Source organism: Sturnira hondurensis, unplaced genomic scaffold (genome assembly GCF_014824575.4).
Source record: "Sturnira hondurensis isolate 20B ecotype Veracruz unplaced genomic scaffold, ASM1482457v3 Scaffold0000867, whole genome shotgun sequence".
Lineage (NCBI taxonomy): Eukaryota > Metazoa > Chordata > Mammalia > Chiroptera > Phyllostomidae > Sturnira > Sturnira hondurensis.
Window position 1 is genome coordinate 528,790 of NW_028073498.1, and position 27,957 is coordinate 556,746.

At 39.3% G+C, this 27,957-nt stretch overlaps 1 protein-coding gene and 1 pseudogene across 8 annotated transcripts in view; both read left to right on the forward strand.

The window, feature by feature from the left end:
- ATG7 (autophagy related 7) overlaps positions 1–27,957 on the forward strand; it is a 289,420-nt gene that overhangs the window by 111,625 nt on the left and 149,838 nt on the right. For all 8 annotated transcript variants that reach the window (XM_037050611.1, XM_037050601.1, XM_037050667.1 and 5 more), the window contains one exon: positions 2,153–2,233. In XM_037050611.1, coding sequence (XP_036906506.1) covers positions 2,153–2,233 — 81 coding nt within the window. The remainder of the gene's footprint in view (positions 1–2,152; positions 2,234–27,957) is intronic.
- On the forward strand, positions 15,758–19,062 carry LOC118990132 (putative N-acetylated-alpha-linked acidic dipeptidase; annotated as a pseudogene).

Consider the following 27,957-nt stretch of genomic DNA (forward strand, 5'->3'; position numbering starts at 1 on the left):
TACCTAAAACTGGAATTACTCTGATTAAGTTCTGGGCCCTCTGATACTAAGTTGGTGAATTCAAAAGGCCTCAAACACACACATTCTACTTCACTTCCTGGGAAAATGAATCACCATTTCCTACTAAAGAGCTGTCTGGGTTGCTAAACAATGGTGTGCAGGCCCTGGCTTGGCCAGCCCCTAAACTTTGGCTCCTTTTTCTTCTACTGCTCACCACCTGTGTTTCTGTTTTTATTTTCTCTTCCCTTCCTTCCTCTCCCTTTTCTCTCTTCCTTTTGTTCCTCACTGAGTCTATTGTCCCCCTTCCCTTCTGCTTTCCCTCCCCACCTCCAACCATGAGAGAGTTTAGCAAAGAAAATTGTCAGTACTTCTTTGAACAACATAAAGCTTGATGTTAGTTATATGAAGAAAATAAAATGAAGAAATCTCATTAAGCATTAATATATAGGTGGTGTCAGTGAACATTTTAATGTAAAGTATGCAACTAACACTAAATGTTTTCGTAGGTAAATTTTAAATGAAAATTCTTTCAAGCCTGTAACTTCCAGATCTCATGAGGATCTCAACATTCCCATTTGTGTCTTGCCATTATAGTCTTTTCTTTCAGTGTGTTGTCTTCTGTTTTGATGTCCTGAACAGCAAACTTAAGATCCTGAAGGTGCCTCAAGTCCTGCATTATAAAGTGGCTGTAGCATTCCTGAGACATCGTAGGGAGCTAAAAGATTGTCGCATGTCAGAGGCTCAGAATGAGGTTATCTAAATTATCCCAACTATCTAATTTATGGTTTCTAGCAAACACTTTTGATCTTGGATTACAATGATAAGGACATTTTTTATTGTTTGTGCTATTGATAAGGACATTTAAGAGATGGCTGTAGGCATTTTTGTCAAGGTTAGATTTTTCCAGTATGCACAAGCAGCTAGACTTTAGCTGCATGTGGGTGTACAAATGGAGTTATCCCAACTCAGAAGGAAGTCTGTTTCTTTAGAGAATTAGTCAGGCTTTGGGGTTTTTGTTTTTTTGTTTTATTTTGGTTTGCAGGGAGTGTTGGTAGGATTGCCAGAGGCAACACTAAGTGGGTTGGTTCTTTTGCTATATTCAAGTGAGAATGTTGAATTTGTGTTGAGACCTAATATTGAAGATAAATGCTGTGATGTTGTGAGATAAAGGGAAGCAAGCAATCAGGGACAGAAACAAGGAAGGAGGTGTGGAGCCAAGTTTGGAGTCAGGAGGGCTACTTTTGAGTATTAGCTTTGTCACTTTGTTCTCCTGACCTAAGTTTCTTCATCTTTCTGAGCTTGAGTTTTATCAACATATAAGATGAGGTAGTTGGGAAGATCAAATAAATTAACTCATGAGAAGATGTGGTGTCTGACTTATAAATGTTGAGTCCTATGGAGACTTTAGAGAGTTTGCCATCCATATTTTATTAATAATATTTTAATGATATATACAACAGTTTAAAACCCCCTTTTTGGTAAGTATATTTCCAGAAGTATAATTTTCTGAATAAATTAGTTAAACCATAGTTTGTGAAACATGGTTGTAACTGATACTTAGTAAATGGAAATTGGGTGTAGTCCAGAAGTTTATGCTCAAGGTGGTGCTGTTTCCCCATAAATGTGATGACATTTTGCATTTTTATCCGTATCTGTTCTAAGTCAAGCAAATAATTGCACATTTAGGACCGTGTTTGCCTTCTGTAGTCCCAGGCCTTCTTACCTTGTGGGACCTTACCCAATATTGAATCTTAGAAATACACACATCTCATGTGTTTACTATAACTTACATATAAGAGTTGTCATGATAAACTAGTTGACCTGATATTTTTTAAGACATTTATTAAAACAACACTTAAGATTTTATAGCTTTCTTTTTGTATTTTGGAGTCACTTATGCTTTTAGATCTCAAATATATGAGGAGCCTCAAGGCCCTGGCTCCTAATGGGATAAATGACCTAATATAGTTCTTCCTCACATTGATTATATAGTGCAAGGGAAAATATTCATGCTGAACTTCATTTTTGCTAGTAATCTGTGTCAAGACCATCATGTTAATTGTTTCCAGCTTCTTGTCAAAACTACACAATTATTTTACAGGTGTCGTCATTCTGAGCTTGATGTGAATTATTTTGTTTTGTTTGTTTTTAGATCCGGGGATTTCTGTCACGGTTTGATAATGTCCTTCCTGTCAGCCTGGCATTTGACAAATGTACAGCCTGTTCTTCCAAAGTAAGTCATTCTGAATTTTAGGGACTTGTCTTTTAAAATAGGCCCATCAGCCTTACTAGTCAGAGACATTAGAACCAACTGAGGGCCTTTGTGGGGAGGGGTGGAGTCTAAAATACTAGAAAGGGCTTTGTTTTCATTTATCTCTATTTATTTCATAGAGTAATCAGCCTGAGACAGTTTGATTTATAGTGTACAGAAAGACTGAATTAGATGTTTTAGTTCTGTTCAATACTTGCATCTGGTAGTTTTGGCTTGAGTTTTACTGGCCTTTGTTCTTTCCCAGACAGTTCCTCCCTCTCATAGACCATCATAGAGCAACTTTTAAGTGTTACTCAGAGGATGGGGAATACCAGACAGAGTCTTGGTGGCGTGTCTTTTGGAGAGCTATATAATGATAGAGAGAAATAAATGGAGGTCGGGAGCCTGCGGGGGGGAGGAGGGGAGGCAATAAAAGGGCCTGTTCAGCTTTGATCTTTCCAGAGACTCTAAAAATAGATCTGGTATGTCCTATTGTAATGGGGTACAACTGATATGTCTCAAAGCTACAGTAATGGCATCTCATTCTTTAATAGGCTTTGAGGTAGTCTGAGTTATTTTTACATGTTTGCTGCATGTTATAGTTAATTTCCTTTTTGGTGACTCTTTAAGCCTCTAACACCCGGTGATTTAACCTGAGCTTTTAAAACTCATGATTCCTGATAAAACTTTGATATTCAAGTATTATGCAAAACAGTGTTACGGTCATTAATCTGAAACTCTGGCTCCTCAGTTATAATTTGAGACCTCTTTGCTGGGTAGCCTCCATCTGACAGTATGGAAGGGATTAAATTCTAGGGAAATTTGCTCTGCTCTGGCTTGACGAGCTTTCTTTGGAAACTTCACTTGGGTCATGTCTTATGAGAAGTATAATCCTGACCAGTTTCTCTAAAAGTTAACTCAGATTGACAACAATGTTGGTAAATTTGGTTAATTTTATGTGCTCAACAATTTAGAGTAATTTTTTTTTTTTTACTTCAAAAGTAAACTAAGCTCCTGCTTTATTAAGTATCTATGTTGAGATTTGAAACTCACCATTTGTCAGTAGTTTTTCATGAGTGCATTTTTTCCTGTAGTTTCTTTGAGGTATCTTAGATCTGCAAAGGTCAGGATTTCAGGGATATATCTGTGTGCACTTCTGTGTTCAGAAATGAAACTTTTAGGATTATATGCTTTTTAGTGGAGCACATTTTTTTCTTTGAATGGCTGAGCTAATTAATCTCGAAATAACCTGGCAGTAGTGTTAATTCTCATATTGAAATCGTTTGGCGCAGGTGCCAGTTTTTCTATGACTTTATGTAGAGCTGGCTAGTCAATGAAATACGAGTAGTCGGGCTCTCCAAATGAAACGCAAGCACGCATTCTTTCTTGTTCTCGCTCTAATTAAATTGGCTCTTGAGATACTGTTTATGAAAGGATCACAAGCATACCTATTAACTGAGGTCCCTTATACTGTATTTTTTGAAAGAGAATAGCTGTGCATTTTGTTTTCACTTACTGTAAGCATTACATTAAATATTTGTATCACTTTTTTGTTAGCGAAATTATTTCCTCTTGGTGGTCATTCTGTGAGTCCTGCTTTACATAAACAAGCTGGCTGATTTAATACAAATTGACTTGGATTTTAACAGCTGTGCTCTTCCCATAGTGATCACTTTTCATGTGGTCAGGGTATTAAATTTCTTTTGTGCTGGAAAGGTTGCTTCATTGGTACACGTATTTCCTTACAGTAGAAACACAGCATTTACTTACTTGGCTAACTTCTTTATTCACTTAGGAGAATGTCATTCTCTATTATATGCAAACCCAACATTAATACTTTGAAATGACAAATCCAATTACATTTTCGTCTCTGTGCATGTGAATTTTTCTTAATGCATACTTAGCATAATATTTTTTATACTGAGTCATATCATAGTTGTTACTGTTTTAAAAGGATTCTTTGGGCTAAAAATGACTTTTGAAAAATTCTCTTTTGCCATCTATGAAGTAATTTTTTCCCTTGGTAGTTTTCACTATTTAAAAAAAATAGACCTAGGCCATACTTGTCATGATTGAACCACAGATGCAGACAGAAACATTGGGGAGGTAGAATAAGTTCCACTGAGTAATAATGTTCTTGTTCACATGTATAAAAATAATATTTAGACTTTTTATAAAGCCTGAGGTGGGGAAGAATACCGTTCTCTGCTTCTGTGGCAGAGAAGACTGAATCATCACACATAAATCACTCTTACCCTGTTTGATTATAGCTTGGCAGGTGGCCAGGTGAACTATTCTTTTCTTCAACAGAAAAGCTGTTGAAGAATCTGGAGGGAGGGGAATGGCGAGCAGTTACTTTTATTCCAATTTCTGTTGATTGCCTTGCAAGACTTTCTAAAATGACAGTATCTGCCACTGGGATTTCAATAAACCCTGTTGGAAGGTACATGAGTTTTGGGTTTTTTGTGTTTTTTTTTTTCTAAAAGGGAATTTAAAGTGAACTATAGTTTTGTGGAATTACTTTACTATGAGAGGGAAAAGTACCATTTTGAAACCAATATTCTTGAAAAAGTTTCTCATAATACATTATGTTAGTTTGTTGTTGTTAGCCTTTCGCCTAAATATTTTTGGAGGAAGTTAGGGATTTTTTGGTAATTTTTTATTTTGATGTAATTTTAAGTTTCAGGAGTAGTACAAGGAATTCCGTACACCCTTTACCCAGATTCATCAATTATTTACATTTTGTTCCATTTGTGCCTAGAGGCTACTTCCCCTCCCTGCTCTTTCACTTTCCTTTCTCTTTCTTTTATTTTTTTTAATATATATATTTTATTGATTATACCATTACAGTTGTTCTATTCCCCCTTTCATTCCCCTCCACCCTGCACACTCCTCCCCCACCATTCCCCCCCCTTAGTTTATAACCATGTGTCTCAAGTTCTTTAGATTCTATATTTCCCCCACTATTCTTGCCCTCCCCCTATCTATTTTCTACCTACTGTCTATGCTGTTTTCTGTACCTTCTCCCCCCCCCTCCTCCTCCCACTCCCCTGTTGCTAACCCACCATGTGTTCTTCATTTCTATGGTTCCACTCCTGATCTAGCTGTCCTCTTGGTTTGCTTTTGTTTTAGGTGTGGTTGTTAGTAACTGTCCTTTCACTGTTCATACTTTTCATCTTCTTTTTCTTAGATAAGTCCCTTTAGCATTTCATATAATAAGGGCTTGGTGATGATGAACTCCTTGAACTTGACCTTATCTGAGAAGCACTTTATCTGTCCTTCCATTCTAAATGAAAGCTTTGCTGGATAGAGCAATCTTGGCTGTAGGTCTTTGGATTTCATGACTTGGAATACTTCTTTCCAGCCCCTTCTTGCCTGTAAGGTCTCTTTTGAGAAATCCGCTGACAGTCTGATGGGTACTCCTTTGTAGGTGACTGTCCCCTTATCCCTTGATGCTTCTAGGATTCTCTCCTTCATTTTGGTCTTGGCTAATGTAATTATGATGTGCCTTGGTGTGTTCCTTCTTGGGTCCAACTTCTTTGGCACTCTCTGAGCTTCCTGGATTTCCTGGAAGTCTATTTCCTTTGCCAGACTGGGGAAGTTCTCCTTTATTATTTGTTCAAATATGTTTTCCACTCGTGGCTGTTTCTTTCCCCCTTCTGGTACCCCTATAATCCAGATGTTGGAATGTTTAAAGATGTCCTGGAGGTTCCCAAGCCTCTCCTCATTTTTTTGAATTCTCATTTCTTCATTCTTTTCTGGTTGGATGTTTTGTTCTTCCTTCTAGTCCATTCCATTGATTTGAGTCCCAGTTTCCTTTCCATCACTATTGGTTTCCTGTACATCTCCCTTCATTTCAATTAGTTTAGCCTTCATATGTTCCTCTAATTTGTGACTATAATCAACCAGTTCTGTGAGCATCCTGATGACCAGTGTTTTGAACTGTGCATCTGAGAGGCTGGCAATCTCTTGGTCGCTTAGAGTTATTGGCTCTGGGACTTTGAGTTCTTCTTGAGCCATATTTTGGAATGTTCGTGCCTGTTACTTATGAGAAGCGGAGCCCTGGGTGTTCACCAGGGCGGGGCCAGTCAGTCGCTGGGTTGTGACGCTGTATGTGGGGGCAGAGTCAAAGAGGAGCAATGATGGTCACATCTGTTGCCTCCCGCCGCTGCTGCTGGGGCCCACATGTTCTGTCCCACTGCGCCCAAATGTGTGACTGCAGTCAGTCCTCTGCCACTGGGTTTGCCCACTGGGGCCTACATGGTCTGTCTCTGCTGGTTTATCTGCTTGAGAATATGTGACTGAGGTCAGTCTGCCCCGCACCCTCACTGGGTCCGCCCAATGCTACCCCAGCCGCCTGCATGCCTGGGTCGGGGGATCTTTCCTGCCCGACCCAGCTCCGTTGCTGGCTCCGCCCCTCTTACCAGTTCGTTGTTGTCCGACTTCCGTATACTTCAATATTCTGTTCTTTGGCTGTGTCTTTGTTTACTAAACCTTTGTTGGATTCAAACTTGGTTGTGGGACAAAGCACAGTTTTTCCACCTACGCCTCCATCTTGGCGGAAGTCCTCCTTTCTCTTTCTTTTAAAACTTTGAGATTAAGTTGGAGACATTGTAGTCTTTTATAACTAAATTCTTCAGTGTGTTTCCTAAGAACAAGAACAAGGATGCTCTCTTAACCTAGACTGATAATTTGATAATACAATTATCAAATTCAGGCAATTTAATGTTTATACAGTATTGTTATCTCATCTAAAGTTTATATTTCAAATGTTGTTATTTGTACTAGTAGTGTGTTTTATAGGGTTTTTTTTTACTTCCCAAACTAGGATCCAATTCAGCATCAAACAATTGCATTTAATTGTCATGTCTTTTTGGCTTCCCTCAATCTAGAAGAATTCCTTAGCCTCTGTTTGTCTTTATTAACTTAGCATTCTGATATTTTGCCAGTTATTTTTGTAGAATTTGCCTTGATTTGGATTTGCCTACTGTTTCCTTATGATTAGGTTCAAGTTCTGAATCTTTGTCAGGAATACCAAAGAAGTGATGGTGCATCCTTCTGTCAGGAGGCAGATGGTGTGTGTTACCCCCTTTAGTGATGTTGATATCCTCCTTTCTGTATTTGTAACTGACTTCCCCAACAGTGCAAAACCTGGATCCTATTACCCTGGATATATGTATTCACTTGCTCAGGTGTAGATTACACAGAAAGTAGTTTCAAAATTGCTAGCTCACACTACTGCAGAAAGTAAACCTACTAACTAGAGTTTAATTGTACATGGTTCTTTTTTCCCCCAGGTAAAATTTATACACAGTGAAACAGATGACTCTTAAGAGAATTCTGTAAGTTTTGACAAATGTATCAACACCCATGTAATATACATTTCAACCAAGACATAGAACATTTTCATTTCTCCAGAAGGTCCCCTTGTTCCCTTTCCGGCCAGTCCTGGGGGAGAGAGGCAGTGTGTTGATTATTGTGACACTCTTTTCCCCATAAAGAGAAAGCCAGGCACCTTCTAGTGTTTTATGTTACAGTAGCCTTGTTTCTGGAACCCAGAAGTTGACTAGAAATTTCTGTCAGATCTGCAGTCAGGAGCAGGGCTCTGCGTGAAGAGACGGCACGCAGAGTATCCTTGCCCCTGTTGCACAGTTCTGTCGCAATCTTTTGTGATGTTGCAGGAGCGGCCCGTTATGAAGAAGCATGCCCCAAACTTGGTTTTCATACCATTGGGGACCTGTCTGCTTCACAGATGGAGTAGGGTATGCCCAGAAACCTGGTCTTGAGATTTTGATTAGCGATTGGCAACCCTAATGAGAGACTCACTGTGGTATTTACTATGCAGTAGGCTCTTCTGTTTGTCAATGGCTTATGATTAAACTTCTCAAAGTGTCTTACCAACTTTTTGTATGCATTTGTGTTTGTGTCTCAAGGACTGGTACAGAGGGTGGTGTAGGAATCATATATGTTAGCTGGTATCTTCATTTGGTAAATTGTACTTTCTTTTTGCCTTTGTCATAGCCAGCCTGTCCATTTATCTTTTGATATTATTTAATCCTGCTTTTTTTCTGTTATAATTTCTTTGTAAGTTAAAAAGCATGAAATATCAATATTAAACTTGGCCCATTAAACTTTAAGAAAAAACTGTCCAAAAGCAACCTATTGCCTAAGAGTTCTATAAATGTACTGTTTTTGAATCTAGAAAGGCAAATCATAGATTTGCAAGGAAAAGCTGAAGTCTTCCTGTTTGTCTATTAGCAGGCATTCAATTATTCTTCTGACATTTGAGTCCCTGCTGGGTGCCTAAGATATAAAGATGGTTAAAATAGTCACTGCCCTTAAGGAACACTATCCAGCGGGTGAGACAGGCACATAAACCAGTGATGATTTCCCTTATATTGCCATATGCTCCACAGTCAAGGTCATCCTCTTGTGTCCTAGTACCAATTTATAAGTGGAAAAGACCAGGGAAGGCCTTGCAGAGAGTAACTTCTGAGTCGATATTAAAGGATGAGTAGGAATTTCTAGAAATACATGGGAGAGAGGACAAGAGGAAGGCATTCTAGGCAGGGGGAATTGCATGAATAATAACCAGGGGCAAGAAAAGGTGGCACACTTATGAAGTTGTTCAGTATGGCAGTTGTGACAGCCTGAGACACCTAATTCCCTGCAAATTGTCCTCTTGTCTTTGCGAGTGCTACTTCAGCTCCAGACATTCTTGATTTGAAAGCTGGTGTACTCTGTCGAACACTTAAGACTGCTGTTTTGGATTTTATAATTCCCCATAAAACCCTTTCTTACCTTAGGGGGTTTCCTAGCCTTAGGAACCCAGCAGCTGCAACAGGGTGGTTTGGAGGCCAGGACGGCGGTCAGGGGATTTCCAGGGTCCTGGCTCTCCTCCCTTGCTGGCCGGCTGAGTGGCCACGGGCAAGGTGCTCCCCCCTCTCTCCTCCTCCATTTCTTCTTTTATGAAATGAGTCAGTTGGATGAGATAAGCTCTGGCTCTTTATTGACACTCAAAGTTACTAGCTTTTATATTTTCTTAATTTTATTTTATTCCACAGCAGTCCATTTTAATGATTAAAATAGTAGAAAATATACTTAAGGAAAAAAAAGATAATCACATTCCAACCAGTCAGATTGCCATTAGCTATTAATCTCTGCCCTTTTGACTTAGGAAAAAATGGATATAGGTAAATGTAGATCATTTTTCTCCCTGAACATTCCTATTATAAGTTTGAAATTAGCTTTAGAGAGAGGGATTTGTGGTGCTGCATCAAGGATACTCCCTGGTCTGCTGATACGATAGAGTTTTAAATCTCAGTCATTTACAAGGACTGGCCAGAGCCCAATCGGAAGAGCTCTCCAAGGCTTGTGCCAGGAATTTTTGCATAAAACTTCTCAGTGGCAAATATTACTCCAAACTAGACTGCAGACAGGTTTTCCTCGTCCTTTCCAAAAGGGACATAAATCTCTGATTTGGAAAATGATGAGTAACCTCCAGGTTCCCTTTCCCTATCTCGTTTTTACCCAGTGAGGCCTCAAGTCTTCTGTTTTAATGTGTGATGGATTCCATATGTAAGGTTGTGTGGTGTAAACTGTATCCCACATCTTATCCTTAGCAACTAGTGTTTCTCCAATTCCAGAACTGCTTGTTTCCCAAAAGGAGATGGAATATCTAGCCAGAGCCAGTGTGGAGTATTTAGTTACAAGCTCTAACCTCAGAGCTCTTGGCTCTTCACCTCCTTGAAAAACCTTGGACATTTCTCCCTTTGCTTCAATTTCCTCATCCATAGAGTGGGGAAAATATTTTCTGTTTCCCAGGGAAATTGCAATGGCTGACGTGTCTCCTGTTCCCTGTGACCAAGTACCAAGGCCTTTGCCCACTCTTGGGACTGATGTTGACATCAGAAATTAGAAGAAAACAAAGACCCCTGTGATCACATTTCGTCTCCTGGGGTCTTTGGAACCCTTTTTGGGCTCACTGTGTGTTCACAAACAGGTACAGTGAGAGTCCTGATTGAAGGTCAAGGCGCCCTGGCTTTGAGAGGCTGCAGAAACCTTGCATCAAAACTCATGACAACTACTGCCAAAAGCTTTTCTGTGATTCCAGAGAATTCAGACTTGCTTATTACTTCTGTCCTGTGGTCTTCTGAAACCACCCAGTCAGTAGTTAAAGCTTGTGCTGCTTACACTGTTCCCTATCACCTGTGGTCACAAAGACACACCAGCTTACCTAAACATTTTTTTTCTTACCGGATCCTTTTTACCATCCAGACCAGAAAGATTAGGACTGTGTGCTCTTCCATGGTTCCACTGGCTGCCTGGCCTAAGCATATTCTTCAGATTATTGAAAATATGGGTTCCTTTTAGTTTGGAATTAATCTCATTCACTTGAAACCTTCCTCCAATGCCCAACCCTTGACACAGGGATTTCTAAAATTTTTGAGTCACTGGCCTTGTTTAGACGGATGAAAGCAGTAGACTCTGCTCTCCTGAAATATGCACAGCCGGACAGTTTTGCAGACAATTTCAGTAGCATGAAGTCCCTAAACATGCCTGTGCATCCTAGTGGAGCACCCTTGCTCTGTGATTTTGTCTTTGATACCATTTCCATGCTCTCCTGGGTGAGACACAGAAGTGTTGCAGCTAGTAGCCCCACTGCCACCATGACCCCTGTGTATGGCTTTGGAATGTCGCCAGCTCTCTAGGAGGATTCATTTTTCTCAGTTATAGTAAAGGGAGGTGCAGGAGCTGATCTACCACTAGATTTTGCTTTATGGTTTTGAGATTGTAGAATTTCTCGAATCAGCTATTTCACTTTTTTAAAGACCAACTGCATCCCAGGGGGAACAGGGAAAGAGACTGACTTTGCTCACAGTTCTAAAGAGTTGCTTCTCCCTCCTCTGGCGGTGTGTTGATTTGACTCCTGATGGGCAAAGAGCCCCAGCTATCATCTGTTTGGGTTCCTTTTTTCCTTTTTATTTACATAACACATTCATCTTCCTTCCTCCTCCCTCTACTCTTAATAACTTTTGGAAAGTAGGGGGGAAGGAACATGGTAGTAACTGCTAGGTTTTTGAAATAAGAGAACCATCAGTTTGAATTGGGAAACTTTTCATGGATGTCCATGCTTATACATACATGGGTTGTATACAGTATGTGACTATTTAGGTTGAATGCTTAAAACACCAAAATTCACGTTTATAATAGTTTATTTTAATCACTATTGTCATAGCAGCCCAATTCAACAAACGTTGGAGCACCTATTTTGTGGCGTATTTTTGGATGATACAGAAGTGAACAGGGCAGACTCTGACATTTTTTATGATAACCTTCTGCACAAGATAATAAAGTTATATTACATGATTACACAATGCAAACATATCAAATTATTTAAACATCTTCACTCAAGAAAAGTTCCTAGCTTAGAAGAGGTATCTAATTCCTAGTAAGTGGTAGGAACTGATTAAATATGTTTGAATGATGAGAAGAAAAAATGAACGATTTGGGAGATAAATAAATGAGTGACACAACAGGAGGGGAAAAAGAAGAGAACTTGCACTCTCTGGGAACTCACAGCCTGGTAGGCAGCTAAGACTCAGTGAGCAGAACACCCTTTGCCAAATAGTGTGGAGGTGTGATTTATCATTAAGCTATAAATGGTAGCTATTATTGAATGCTAAATTTCAGTGTTCTGAGTATTTATTCAGCTGAGCTTCTTTCCAGCTTTTACTATCTCAGTTGCTTTGGTTGATGCTTTTGATGATTTGTTATTGTGTTGGAAGATCATTTCCAGAGTATGTTAAAACAGGGAGCCTTTGGGATTCATCAAGGATGAAATAGCATTTTATGAAAGGACACGCGTTCTGGCAATGAGTTCTTTGAAAGGTTTTGCTTGCTCTCCTGCAGGACTTTTAAGTGTCTCACCATGTTATTTTTTTTCCCTAAAAGGCCTTTCTGTGTCATGTCCAGGTATTTCTAAAAGTACTCATAATAGTCTTTTTTTTTTTTTTTTTTTGCTGGAGAAAATGTGAAAGAACTATTTGAGAACATCCTAATCCTAAAGTTACTGTCCTTATAATTTGTTTACATAACATTTTATGTAATGATAGTGATAAATTCTAGAATGCCTGGCCTTCCCTAGTTTTAAGAAAATCTTTCGTCAAGTTTCGTTCAAGTTTTTTTTCTTAATGAGGAGAAAAGACTACATGTTTCATTTTTAACGTCTTGAATTTATAGCCATCTGACTAAAATTGGAAAATACCTCTTCTGTAGTCCTAAAACGGCTGGAAGTGTGCCAAGTATGAGCAGTCATAGGGGAACAAATATAGCAAGTTTTGCAACTTAGAGGAACCATCTTGACACTTTGTGAGCGTATATTTAACAGGGCTTTGAGGACTGGCAGCATCATTGGGATACTACCCATTCTTCCACAAGGGCTGCTTTGAAGGGTATGTTGAACAGGCCCAAGGCCTGTAGTTGGAACTTACCTGTCATCATCATTCTAAATGGCTTAGGTGGCTTTGTAGTTGACTGGATTCACTGGGCCATTTCAATATTTTTAAGATCTTTATCAGCACTCCATCGTGGGAAAGAAATCCACACAAAAATATCTTTCTGTGTTATTTGTAAAGGCAGGAGAGAGGATTTGGGTTTCTCCTGCTTCTCAGCTGTACTTCACATTTCTCTTTCCTTTTATGTTGTCAACTCTTTCATGAAGGACCTTGAAGGGAGGCGGTAACAAAAGTGAAGATCGAGGCAAATAGCAGTTGTGAATTGTTGCATTAATACCTCTCTCTCGTATCTCAGATGTGGAACATGAGCACAGTGCTGCTCTTTCTTAAAGAAGAAAGCCTGACTAGAAACCGCCCATAAGATTGTTACTGTGCGCATATCCAGATCTTCCATTGGCTCCATTTGACCTGACACACTTGTCTCCAATCACAATGCAAGCAGATTCTAAAAAATAAGTGAATGCGAAATAACTTACCAGTAGAATAGCGAACATAAGTAAGAAAACAGAAACACACCACGTCACTCGGCACTTACACCTGAAAAATGAGATTTGCCCCGCCCTCTTCCACCCCCTGCATGGGGACCACAAGTCCCAAGAAATGGGCCTTTTCGCAGTATTCCCCGGGGGAGGCACTGTGTGTGTTTCAGTTCTGCTGTGCTGAAAACAGTTGACAAGCTCTTCTTGGGAAATTGCTTCAGATCTCACAATATTTTCCTCCTAGTAACCTCAGCAGTGGTCAATTCTTGACCTTTGAGGTTAGGTTCGAGTTTTTAGAAAAGGCCTAAAGTAATTTGAAGCTATGTGTCCTGAATAAAGGGAAAGAACAAGAAAAAAATGAAAAATTTGAAAAGAACTACAAGAGCTTCAAATCGCTTGTGGGTCTGAATGAGTGAGAGCACCAGTTCTAGGGAACTCAGAGCACACTAACCTTCTGACTCAGAGCTGGCAGAGAGAACGCCGCTTGGATTTGGTCCCTGCCATAGAAATGAGCACTGGCTTTGAGAGAATGGCATCTGCTAACTGTGTTACCCATGACATGTATCTCAGACTTTCTTCGATTAATTTTCCTTTGGTGGAAAGTAGGTAACATACCATTTTAGTGGCGATGAAGATTAAATGAGAGCTTCTGTGCCGAGTGTCATGTGGCAGGCCCTCCATAAATCTTTCTGATTACTCCTTTGTACAAGCAGAGATTGGATGCCAGTCCCATTTCCTTTCATAAATGCTCTCACTTTATAACTTACAGTCATAAAGCCCTTAAGTCTTTAGAAGCTGACAAAAAGAGAGGGGAACAAAAAATGATGAGCAATTCTTTTAAAAGGGCATGGTCTCAATAGGTGAGCAAATATTAATTTACAGGTTATTAGATTCTTTCTTTTTCTTTACTTTCCCCTTTTCTTTTCAAGTAGGCTCTTCACTTAGGGGTTTCATTATTATCCAAGATGAAGTTGAGGTTTAATGTTCCCAGTAGTGTGCACGGGGGTGGGGAGAGGGTGAATCCTCTTATTTCCTGAAGTATCTGTGACTAAAGTCAGGCCCACAACTTGAGAGATGAGCTGACATAAACTTTGGGAATGATTTCTTGGCTGTGTTCCCTCTGAATTCTGAATTCCGAATTCCTCCGTGCTCTTAGAAGCACGGATGTAAGAGGCCCAGGATGGCAGTTCTGTGACAGCACCGGGCCTGCTGCCTGTCACTGCAGTAGCTCTTGTCCCTGTCCCACCCTGCTTCTCAGAAGCCATTCCAGCCTTGCTTTTTCTTGCTGTTGCTATAAATGGGTTGGAGGCCAGTGGAACACGAGCAGGAAGCACCAGCTGCCTTGGCTTAATCTGTCCAGGCGCTGCAGCATGTCTCTCTTCCTTTAGCATCATGTTATGGATGCTTTCGTTGTCCCGCTCAAACCTCCGGAGAAGTGGCTGACAAAAGGGCTTCCCAGTCTGTCAGGTGGAGAGATCAGTAGGCTCAGAGAAATGACCTGAAGGGCCAGGATTTCAAACTCCCAGTTCACTTATCCACCCTATCAAACATCTCTCAGACAGTGATACAACAGGATGAGGTCACACTTCAGGATTCCAATGTACTCTTTGGAGGGGGTGGAGATTCCACTTTAGATTTTTAGCAGTTTTGAAAACTGGTTGGTTAAGCTTCTTGGTGAACCAGTTGGTTAACTTTCTTTGTGGGACTTGTTTTTTTTTAAAGGATAATCCTGACACCTAGAAGAATATATTTCTTTTTCTTTTCTTTTTTTCTTTGAGATTTTATTTATTTTTAGAGAGAGAGGAAGGGAGGGAGAGAAAGAAGCAGAGAAATATCAATGTGTGGTTGCCTCTCATGTGCTCCCTAACTGGGAACCTGGCCTACAACCCAGGCATGTGCTCTGACTGGAAATCAAACCAACAACCCTTTGGTTCAAGAATGTGTTTCTTATAGTAATCTCTTTAGGCTGCATCATCAGGAAAATCACATGGGCTAGAGCAACTTCTTGGTGCCCCCCAGTACATAGGCAGGGTGGGAGATAAGAGTTTCATAGTTTTTCTTTAAGATATTATTTATGACAAACAGCTCACTTTCCCATTTTGGTTAATTTTCAGCTCATATATATTTTAAAATATTTGGAGGATAGGGACATGCAGCTGCGAAGAATCCAAGAAACTACTGTTTTGAAAATGCAAATATTTCTGCTTTGCGTTTACTTGAGGCAGTAGGATACTGTTAGTAGGATAGTTTGCCTCCCATCTATCTATTCCTTTGAATACAGATATTGTTTAAATGACATTATTTTGACTTGAGTACAAAGTCCAGCTGGTTTTGGGGAAATCACTGGATCAAAATAATTGAGTATCATTGCATTCCAGGAGCCAAGAAACAGAATGATGGTATTTTGGGCAGGTTCCCAGATGCAGCAAAACCCACACCCCAAGGCTGTCTCCATGGTTTCCTGTGGTTTTTCACTGAAGGGAAATAGCCTTTCTGTTGCAGGGTCCAGGATGACTAGTGTGTACCTCATCCGCATGGTATTGCTGCTTTGAGGCTATGTCCCAACAGGCTTCGTTTGGGAAATTTGATGCACCACAATTGTTGCAAACTGAATTGAGCCAGCTTCATTGCTTCCAGCCATGCAGATCTTTTTGGTAGAAATTGGTAGCTTCTGGTGATTACAGGCTATCATGGTACCAAGTAGTCTGTAGCAATAAAGTCAAGGCTCAGACCAAATTTTGCCACACAGGTGAACATGTGTTAGCAAGCAGGCAAGTTAGTCATTCAACCTGTTCTTATAGACTGAGGAAAGCTCCAGCCCTCATCCTTCCCAAGTGTATCTCACATCAAAGGTTCAGCAGAGACAGATGCAGACATATTCTTGTTACATGATATGTCATCTAACCTTTCAGTTGGATCTGGTGATGGAATCCTCTGTTAAGTCTCCAGACCCAGGACCAGAACCTTCCGCCTAGGGTGCCTAAGTCTGCCTGGTTTCCCACATTCTTATAACCCACATGTATATACAAGGTTGGAGGTCCCTGTACAGAACTTCCAGCCAACCCATACATCTTGAACACTATTACTTTCATCAGGAAAATTATTTCTCTGCTGCTCTGTATTCATTAGGGAATCCCCTAGTATAAATTTAGGTATCTGTGGTTGATAAACTCTGATTCTGGAGGCTGGAGTTCTAATTAGCCTTTCAAATGTGAATCAATCACACCAGGGATTTGCATTCCTGAGTAGGGTACTTCAAATACCAATTAGCTACTCCTAGGAGGTAAAGGGAGTGTGTGTGGTGCATATCATATGTCTGCACACTATCATGCTGAAGTATTTTAAAATAAGTTATGGGTGCTATAACAACAGGTGTCCCTTTGACCTCGGAATATTGTGTTTTCCATAATGTTGCCAGCCACTGCTGAATGACCTGAAGTGTCAGTTGCCCACTGGCCTGTCACGATGAGTTAGCCAGAGTCGTAGAGGAATGGTTCACCTATAAGACAGAGAAAGGAGGAAAGAGAATTATAATTATTGTTAATTTGTACACCTTGTAAAGCTCTTTTGTGTTCTTTCATATGAACTTCTGATATGTATGGAAGGAGTATCTCTCCCACCAAATTTTCCAGGTTAATCTTTGTCCAGAATCATAGAGTGAGTAAATTATAGGAACTGTAACTTGAACCCTTGCCCTTTATAGTCCCTCTGCACTATAGGATAAGTTGCCACCAAGCAGAGGGATCATGATTCTTTAAAGAATACCATAGCACTTTTTCACCTAGCAGCGGGTGTTGGCACAGTAAAGCCGAGTGAGTACTAATGATATACTACATAAGAGAATGTGGGGAGATGAGGACCTTAACTAGTGGTGAGTCACCTGATTCAACCAGCTCTCTTACTGATGTCAACCAAAGGAACTAGACAAATTATTTTTCAACAGTCTTCTTAAACATAGAAGAACTAGTAAATTATGGGGGATTACTGAGTCGAGATTTGGGAAAGAATGTGAGCACAGAGGAAGGAGCGTAGCAGCACTAGTGCCCCTTTTGTCTGGTGGGTGTTTGCTGATCAGGACAAGAAGGTTGAGAGCCCGAGATCACCTTTGCTGTCTTTTCAAGGTTAAAAATTGTATGACACCCATCTGGGTGTCATAAAGCCTGAGAAACCAGGGGAACCATTTCCCACTTTGAGTTGGGAATTCCCTGAAGAGATGCTCCAAGAAGTAAGGGTAATTGGAAGTAAATCAACTCTCACATTGGCTGCAGCTTAGTTTCCCAGTATGCGAGTGACCCAGAAACCTTAAAGCTTATTGAATTAAGATGATACTATTTCACTAATGCCTATAGGTGCTACTTAAAAGCAATGAAATCTTCTTAGAGGAAGATATCATGATTCTAGGCCTCAGATCACTTCTACAAATAATTTTTCAAAGAAAGCGGTAAATATGTGGGTAACTCTAAGTGAACATTGACTGTGTAAGACAGTACAACATTAGTTTTTTAAAGATATAGAAAGATTTAAAATATGGGACAAAAATAACATAAGTTGAGAGGCGTTAGGTGGAAGTAGTCTATTCTAAGGTTCACATTGTCTTGGAAGAGGGAAAAGGTGTTAATTAATATTTAGTTATGATAGTCAAGAGTGTATGTTGTGAATAGACTTAAGTAGACTTAAGTAGACTAAATGAATAGAAAAATGTCTAACTTCTAACTTATGATGGGGAAAATCTAACGAGAAAACAATTTTAAGGGAGAAAAAAGGAACATGGAACGAGTAGAACAGATACAGAACACAATGAATGGTGGTAGACTTAAACCCACAAGCGTCTGTAATTACATCAAATGTGAGTTGACTAAAGGTTATGGCTGAAAGACAGAGATTATCAGACTAGATTTTTTAAATTATATGCATTGTGCAAACAATATATCTTAAGTATATGGATACAGAACAATTGAAAATAAAAACATGCTGAGCTTCTGGGTTAGCAAACACATGGAGATGCAGGGAGAGTGGCGCCCCTGCAGAGGCACGGGAGCTCTGCACCCCTCCCCCATGCTTTGCCTCGTGCATCTCTTTCATCTGCCTGGTTCTGGGATATACTCTATTATAATAAACCAGTAGTTTAGATTAGCAAATTGGGATCCAGTAATGATTTTTAGGTGTTCTTCCAAAGACTTAGAATTGTTTTAGACAGAACACAGTATACTAAAAATTGAGCAACGAACAAGTTCAGCAGTTATCCACTGTATCACAGTGTGTATGAAACACGTGAATTAGTCGGAAAGTTTTATGATTCAGCTTTGAAGTACCAAGTCACTGTGGCCCAGGTTTGAGGACTGATGATATTCAAATGAGTCAGTTTCATAGTTTTCATTTTGACTGGCAGGTTTACGTTATAGTTTTAAGGAAGTGTGCTGATAAAATCTATAATATTTCAATGAAACATCCATAAGAAATGAGAACACACAGTATATCATTTGATTTGCTTTTTTTTTCAGTGAAGAATTTTCAGAATGTGCTTCTAAGTTCAGGGAGAGATATCAAGACTTGGACAAAAACAATCCAATGTTACTGAAATTATGAATGATCAACTGATGTTTCTGAATGAGCATTTATTGATCACTTAGGTTTATCACACAGGCCTTTCTATAAGCATGTCATGTGTGCTCCAAAGAGCCACAACAACATTCCAAGGAATCTCTAATGCTCTGTTTGGTATCAGAAGCGAGGTGCAACCTTCCAAGGCCTGGGGAGAAGTGAAAGGCAGATTTTTCTTGCAGCCTTCACAGTGCAGGCTGCAGCAGGATTCTGAGAGAAGTAGCTTAAGAGAGTTCTTTAGAGAGCCCATATTGAACTGTTATATCATTCAGAAAGAATCGTGATATGTGAACTGATAAAAATAAAGTCATGTGTATGTATTTAAAAAAGAAAAAAGATGTAAAAATGTACATAGTATAAAATGTGTACAGTATAATACTAATCACAAGATAGCTGGTGTAGTAGCTATGTTAATATCAGACAAAATAGACTTTAAGACAAAAAGCATTACTATGTATTACTGTTAACTTTTTTCTCAGTTGAGGATTTTTTTTTAAGTGAATTCTTTTTATAAATATTTTTATTGATTATGCTATTATGGTTTTCCCGATTTTTACCCCTTTATCCCCCCTCTGCCCTGCCCCCCAACCCTCCAGCATTGCCCCTCTTAGTTCCTGTCCATGGGTTGTACACATAAGTTCTTTGAGTCCTCTGAGGCGCTGCCTGTGGGGGAGGGGCCAGAGAGGGAACAATGCAGCTCGCCTGCTCATCTCTATCTCACTTTCCAAGGGACTCTCGTGTGAGACTGGGAGTTGCTCCCACCATGGCAACTGCCAGAGTTCACAGTCAACTCTGAGTCTCCGTTTCCCTTCAAGTCAGCCCCACCTGTTGGGTCCACCACCTGGCCCCCGTTTTTCTGATCCAGCCTGAGCAGTCTGCTGCCTTACCAGCCTGGTTATTCCGGTTGATTTTTCTTTAATTCCTTGGTTGTTGGAGTTCCATGCAGTGATTTTCTGGCACTTCTGGTTGTTTATTGGTTTCAGATTGATTGTGATCCTCCTTTTGGTTGTGTGAGGAAGCAGAGGGTTTCTGCCTGCACCTCCATCTTGGCTGGAACTCTTACTGCTATGTTTTTAATGATAGGGTTTAATTTACCAGGAAGATAGAATTCTAAATTTGTATATACCTAATAACATGATTAAAATATATATAAAACAAAATTTTATAGAACTATTATTAGTAGAAATAGATGATCCATAAACACAGTGAAAAATTTTAATGAATCTTTCCCAGTAATTGATGAAAGAAGCTGTAATGGGGGGAAAACAACAGTTTTTTTTTTCCTTCCTATGTAGGGAAAAACCCAGTTCTTTCCTGTGTTTTGCTCCTGTGTATCTTTTTTACTACTCATGCAGAACACTTTATAAACTTCTGGTCACCAATAGTATTTTTCTCTACCCCAAGCCAATTCTCTGTGACACCAGCTGGCTGTCCTACAATTTAACTCAATTTTGTCACTATTTACCCAGACATATCATCGAATCCCATAGGTTAAGGCACAGGTGGCCAAAAAAATAAAAATAAAAAAGGCACAGGTGGCAAACACAAGGCCCAAGAGCCGAGTCCCACCCTCCACCTTGTTTTATCCAACCGGACACTTTGTTTCTACACGGCAGCAGCTGAGCTCTCACTCAACTGTTAAGGTGTGGTTACATTTGGCCCTAAAATTACTTTTGGCCCTTTGAAGGCAACTGCAGGGCTGGTGTAGCCCCTGGAGAAAATGAGTTTGACACGCCTGGAAGGTCTCGGTCTTATAATACTGCCCTGCTACACAGGTGCCAGTCACAACCCAGGTTATCACATGGGCTTCTGACCAGCTGGCTAGAAATCAGAGGTTCCCATGACCCCCTCCTTCCTTAGGTTTGATTAATTTGCAAGAGTGGCTCAAAGAACTCAAGAAGAACATTGTGCTCACTAGATCACCAGTTCATTATAAAAGAATATAACTCAGGAACAGCCAAATGGAAGAGACAGAGACGCATGGAGCATGGCATGGGGAACGGTGTGGAATTTCCATGCCCCCTCCAAACTGTGCCACTCGTAGAATCTCCATGTGTTTACCAACCAAGAATCTCTTTAAATCTCGTACTTTTGGAATTTTTATGGAGGCTTTGTTTTGTAGGTATGAGTGATCATTTGCTTCATTTTCAGCCCTTCTCAAGAGAATAGCTTCTAATCATGACTTGGTCTTTCTGGTGAGCAGCCTATATCCAGGAGCCACCCTGAGTTGCTTCACAGAGCAGATGACACTCCTATTACTTAGAAATTCCAAAGTTTTCAGAAGCCCTGTGTTAGGAACTGGGATCGAGGACCAAATGTTAGAATAAAGGATGCTCCTCGTGTTCTTAGGAAATTACAAGGGTTTTTTAAGGATCTCTCTGCCAGGGAATGGGCAGAGACCAATATATATTCTATTATCTCTCAAAAGCATACAAAAAATTAGTAAGGGTTATTGAAAATTTGACTAACATAGTTAATAAACATATTCTAGTGGACACACTGCACCAACTGTGAAATATACATTCTTTTCATGAATATATGTGATATATTATAAGAATTTACCATATACTGATCATTAAGCAAGTCTCAAAAAATTTCAAAGGTTATAACTATACAGAATGCAGCACTGGCTGGTGGAGCTCAGTGGATTGAGTGCCAACCTATGAACCCAAGGGTCACCGGTTCGATTCCCAGTCAGGGCATATGCCTGGGTTGCGAGCCAGGTCCCCAGTATGGGTGCGTACAAAAGGCAACCACACACTGATGTTTCTCTCTCTCTTTCTTTCTCTCTCCCTTCCATTTTGTCTAAAAATAAATAAATGAAATCTTAAAAAAAAAAACTCAGCTTATACAGAATAAACCCTAGCTGGTGTGGCTCAGTGGATTGAGTGCCAGCCTGCAAATCAAAGGGTTGCTGGTTCAATTCCCAGTCAGGGCACATGCCTGGGTTGTGGGCTAGGTCCCCAGTGGGGAATGTGTGAGGGGCAACCACACATTGATGTTTCTCTCCTTCTCTTTCTCCCTTCCTTCCCCTCTCTCTAATAACAAATAAAGTCTTTTAAAAATTTAAAAAAAGAAAACAAATACACAGAACATGTGCTCTGATTCCAGTGTAATTATGCTAGAAACCAGTAATAAACAGATAATTAGAAAATCATCCACATGTTTGGAAATTCAAATATATATATATATAAATAACTCATGGTTAAAGAAGATATAATAAAAATAAATATTTTACATGAATAATAAAAATTGTTTGATAGAAAAATTTATAGGCATACCTCAGAGAGGTTGCAGATTTGGTTCCAGACCGTAGCCAATAAAGAGAGTCTCTCAATAGAGTGAGTCACATGAATTTTTTGGTTTCCTAGTGTATATAAAAGTTATGATTACACTGTACTGTGGCCTATTAAGTATACAATAGCATTATGTCCAAAAATGTACATACCTTAATTAAAAATACTTTATTGCTCCCTTGGCTGGGTGGGTCAGTTGGTTGAAGTATTGTCTCATACACCAAAAGGTAGTGGGTTCGATTCCCAGTCAAAGCCCATATCTAGGTTGTAGTTTGATCCCCAGTTTGGGGTGCATATGAGAGGCAACTGATCCATGTTTCTCTCTCTCTCTTTCTCCCCCTTTTTTCTCTCTCTAAAATTCAATGAAAACATATCCTCAGGTGAGGATTAAATTTTTTAATTAAAAATATTTTAAATACTTTATTGCTAAAAAATGCCAACCATCACCTGAGCAGGGTTACCCCAAACCTTCATCTTGTAAGAAAATGTAGTATCTGCAAAGTCCAGTAAAGTGGAGTACAATAAAACTAGGTATGCCTGTATGACATACAGATACAGGAGTACTGAATAGGAAAAAGGATAGTCTTAAAAGAGAAAAGGTCCAAAATTAATGAGGAAACATGTATTTGAAAAGTCAGGAAAAGCAGCACAGTAAATACAAGTAGGAGGCAGAAATTACTAAAAAGAGCAGAAAGACGATCAACAAAGCCAAAGGTTGGCCCTTGAAAGGCCTTATAAAATTGATAAACCTCTGGTGAGGCTGATCAAGAGGAAAAAGAAGACACAGTCAACATGTATCTTAATATCAGATTTTTACAAGACAGATGGGAAAGAAAAATGTTTAAATTTTGCATTCGGAAATGGACAGAACTAAGGGAAGCAGATTCAGGTGGAAAAATTATACAGGAGAATACGGAGGTGATTATCACACAAATGAGAATCTCAAAGAGGCAAGCAGGGCATCGTGACTGGCTTTGTAGGGTCTTTGATGTGCTGATATTCTTGATTAGATGAGAGTTATACAGAGGTTTATTCATGCTACAAAATTTTAAGCTATATATTGTCTGTGTTATTTCACAACAAAAGTTAAAATGAAAAATAGGCATGATACATGCAAGTTTTTGCAGGCATGCTCATCATTTACACTGTTCTTTTTGCAGACAGGGAGGGCTTCAACCTGACACATCTCTACTTGATACATAGCTTTTCAGGGCATGCTCATCCCAGCGTGAAGTTTTCCAACATGAGAATTTCCAAAGAGGACAGGTGGTCCACTCTTAGGTCACACAATTTAACAACCTCAGGCCATGAGAGACTGAATCCAAAGAAACTTCCCTATGCTACACCTAATTTAAGCCAGTGTTTATGTTCTCTTTGAAATTGAGACTCTAGTATCTGTTCCCCCTTATACTGGGCACCCAAATACATAAGATGCTAGGCTGGTAAATGATTTGAGAGGACTAGGTTGAAGACAAGGGGAAATGAATGGGAGCTGTGGCCAGCTAGTGCTCAGATTCTCTCTGAAGGGCAGCTGCAGCCCAACTCTGACCAATTGTTGACTTGCAGAAATTTGGGAATAATATTGCCAGGTCTTCTGATTTTTTTAAAGAATAGGTGAAAATCTGAATTTTAATGTGAGAGTATCTGAGTTTAAATGTTGATTCAAGCATATTTTCCCCCCAAATATGACATTAATCAAATCAGACCTGTGTCCAGGCTATTTCCAGCCAATGGCTGCTAGTTTATGGCAGTGACCTAAAGATCTGTGCAGATGGAGATAGAGAATAGTGTATACAATAATTTAACATAGTCAAATTCCTGATTTTTCTCAATGGAGCTTGCCTGCCAAATATGTGCTTGTATAATTCTTAGTTCCAAAATTCAAAGAAATTTGCTGAACCAAAATTTATGTATTATAAAAGTCACTCAGAATAATAATTTTTTTGAGACCTGGCTCTCTTGCCAAAGAACTAAAAACTTTCTTCCAGAAAGGATTTATTAGACAGATTGACTAAAAACTGCTAAATAAACAATAATATAATCCACAGCAATTTCTTTTAGGAGGAACAACTAAAGATGAGTTGTTAAAGTTAATTTAAAGGGAGCACACAGGCTTCCACGTGGGTTGAGTCTTACGAGAAAGTGCTCCTGTTTGGATGTAACAGGCATTTGAAAGTGCAGTCCCAGGGTGGACAGCAGCAGTGTCATTTGAAAACTTGCTAGAAATGTACATTCTTAGACTCTGTCCTACACCTAATAATCAGAAACCATGGGGGTTGTGCCAAGGCCTGTGAGTTTTCACTAGCCCTCCATGGGCTCTGATGGGTTGTGCTTTGTGACTTATTTTGAGGAATTATTTTAGGAACTTGTCCTTTGTCATGTTAAGGCTTCAAGTGTATAATTTTAAAGTCCTGGAATCCTCCAAATGATCCTTCAGAGTATATCTTCAGTTTGTTATACTCAGTAAAAAAAATGATTTGATTTAAAAATATGAGAAAGAAATTTTTAGCTGAATCCCTAAAAATTCCATTTTAAAATGAGATTTATATACAATAGATGCAATTATATCCTCTTTTTCCCCTTTCTCATTGACTCATGATGAAATAGATGTACTTTTCAAGAATATTCAAAGGTTTTAGGGGGAAGATAGTAAGAGAGAGGTGATCAAGAGATTATTATTTTTAAGCCTGGCTGGTGTAGCTCAGTGGATTGAGCATGGGCCTGCGAACCACACGATCGTGGTTTGATTCCCAGTCAGGGCACATGCCTGGGTTTCAGGACAGTTCCCAGCAGGAGACTCATGAGAGGCAACGGTATATTGATATTTCTCTCTTTCCCTTCCCCTCTAAAGATAAATAAATAAAATCTTAAAAAAGAAAAACTTTTATTTTTAAGATGGTGGGCGTTTCAGCATGTGTTCAGATGAGAATATGGGCAAGAAGGGATAGTTCTTATCTGGTTCCTTCTGTTTAGATAATGAAGGATGAAAAGAGGTCATTTAAGAAATACAACTCGTACCTAATGTAAACTTTAGGTATGGGAAAATAAAAACTTTATTTTGGCGGATTTTTCTCTCTGAGTTACTTGCATTTAATTGGGGTGGGGGAGTCTACTTTCACATGTTATTGTTAATTGATACTTAAGTATATAAGGTAGTCTGACTTAGTTTTCTTCAACTTGGTTTTAGAAATTAATGAGAATGTTAATGAAATGGCAGCAAATAAAAAACAAACCAACAAACATTAGTACGTTTAGCAAACCTGAGACCAAAGAATGAGTATCACAAGTGCAAAACTAGCATGGTGCATTACAGTGGTTATTTGGTTATCACCTTGACAAAAGATGGCACCACTGTACATTGCTGTTCATTGCAGCATTAATCACGGTAGCTAAAACATGGAAGCAACCCAAGTGCCTGTTAACAGGTGACTGGATAAACAAAATGTGGTCTACACATGCGGTGGACTATTTTTCAGTCTTCTAAAGGAGGGCAATTCTGACACATGTTACAATACGAATGAACCTGGAGGACATTATGCTAAGTGAAATAAACCAATCACAATAAGACAAATACTGTATGACTATTTAAATGAGGTACTTAGGGTAGTCAGACTCACAGAGACAGAAAGTAGAATGGTGGTTGCCAGGGCCTTCGGGGAGGGAGGAATGGAGGCTATTGTTAAATAAGTATAGAGTTTCATTTGGGAAGATGAAAAAGTTCCAGAGTGGTGATGATTGCACAGCAATGTGAATATATTTGATGCCACTGAACCATACACTTAAAAATGATTAAGATAGTAAATTTTATGTTATGTGTATTTTACCACAATAAAAATTGGGGTGGAAAAAAAGATGGTTTCCCTTATGCGGAAACACACTGAATTTCCTGAAGTAGCTTGTAACCTAGAGCAGGCTCTCTATAAATATTTGAATGAATGTATTGAATGTAATAATTCTTGAAGAAGCTTTTTTTTTGCATTTTTCCAATTTACCTCCTTGTTGATGTCTACTGATATTAAAATAAGTCCTCCTTGAATTTATGACCTACAGTAGCATAAGCCTGAAAAGATTAGATTAATTGGTCAGAGGATCCATTTGTAAATATTTTTATCATTATAATATCCTGTTCATTGACCAGCTCAACTTTTTTTAACAAGCTCAATTGTGTAAAGCCAAATTTTTTGAGAAAATCTTATTTTGCTTTATGATAGAAATAAAAAGAGGTGTTNCTTTTTTTTTTGCATTTTTCCAATTTACCTCCTTGTTGATGTCTACTGATATTAAAATAAGTCCTCCTTGAATTTATGACCTACAATAGCATAAGCCTGAAAAGATTAGATTAATTGGTCAGAGGATCCATTTGTAAATATTTTTATCATTATAATATCCTGTTCATTGACCAGCTCAACTTTTTTTAACAAGCTCAATTGTGTAAAGCCAAATTTTTTGAGAAAATCTTATTTTGCTTTATGATAGAAATAAAAAGAGGTGTTTTATAGATTTAGATAAAGTTGCTTGTGGTAGATTAGCTATTTTTTATTATTTTGGGAGGTCACAGGGGGACATGTTAGCTTTAAAAAAATCTTGGAAGGCCCTGGCTGGTGTAGCTCAGTGGATTGAGCACGGGCCTGTGAACCACTTGATCACAGTTCGAGTCCCAGTCAGGGCACATGCCTGGGTTGCAGGCCAGGTCCCGGGAGGGGACACACGATACATTGTGTGCCCTCGGCAGAGGCAACCATACATTGATATTTCTCTCCCTCTCTCCTTCCCTTCCCCTCTAAAGATAAATAAATAAAATATATATATTTTTTAATCTTGGTAAGAGCTGTGACCCCTTCCACTGAGAATGTACTTTCTTCTAAGGAGCCACAGTTGTGTGGATGTGGGTAGACTTTTTACACCGGGATGAGATATTCCAGCATTTTTACCTGCACATTCCGAGTCAGTCGGGCGCATCAGTCCTTTCAGCAGAACCTGCCTTAGGCACTTAACCTTCTGTGGNTTCCCCTCTAAAGATAAATAAATAAAATATATATATTTTTTTAATCTTGGGAAGAGCTGTGACCCCTTCCACTGAGAATGTACTTTCTTCTAAGGAGCCACAGTTGTGTGGATGTGGGTAGACTTTTTACACCGGGATGAGATATTCCAGCATTTTTACCTGCACATTCCGAGTCAGTCAGGCGCATCAGTCCTTTCAGCAGAACCTGCCTTAGGCACTTAACCTTCTGTGGCTCAGGTGTGCCAAGACAAAAAAAAAATGGCCCAAATGAAAGAATAGATCAAAGCTCCAGAAAAAATACAACTAAGTGATGAAGAGATAGCCAACCTATCAGATGCACAGTTCAAAACACTGGTAATCAGGATGCTTATAGAATTGGTTGAATATGGTCGCAGATTAGATGAAAAAAATGAAGGCTATGCTGAGTGAAATAAAGGAAGATGTATGGGGAACCAGTAGTGATGGGAAGGAAACTGAGACCCAGATTAATGATTTGGACCAGAAGGAAGAAAGGAACATTCAACCAGAACAGAATGAAGAAAAAAGAATTTTAAAAACTGAGGAGAAGCTTAGGAACCTCCAGGACATCTTTAAACATTCCAACATCCAAATCTTAGGGGTGCCAGAAGGAGAAGAGGAGGAGCAAGAAATTGAAAACTTGTTTGAAGAAATAATGAAGAAGAACTTTCCCAATCTGGCAAAAGAAATAGACTTCCAGAAGCCCAGGAAGCTCAGAGAGTCCCAAAGAAGTTGGACTCAAGAAGGAACACACCAAGGCACATCATATTACATTATCCAAGATTAAAGA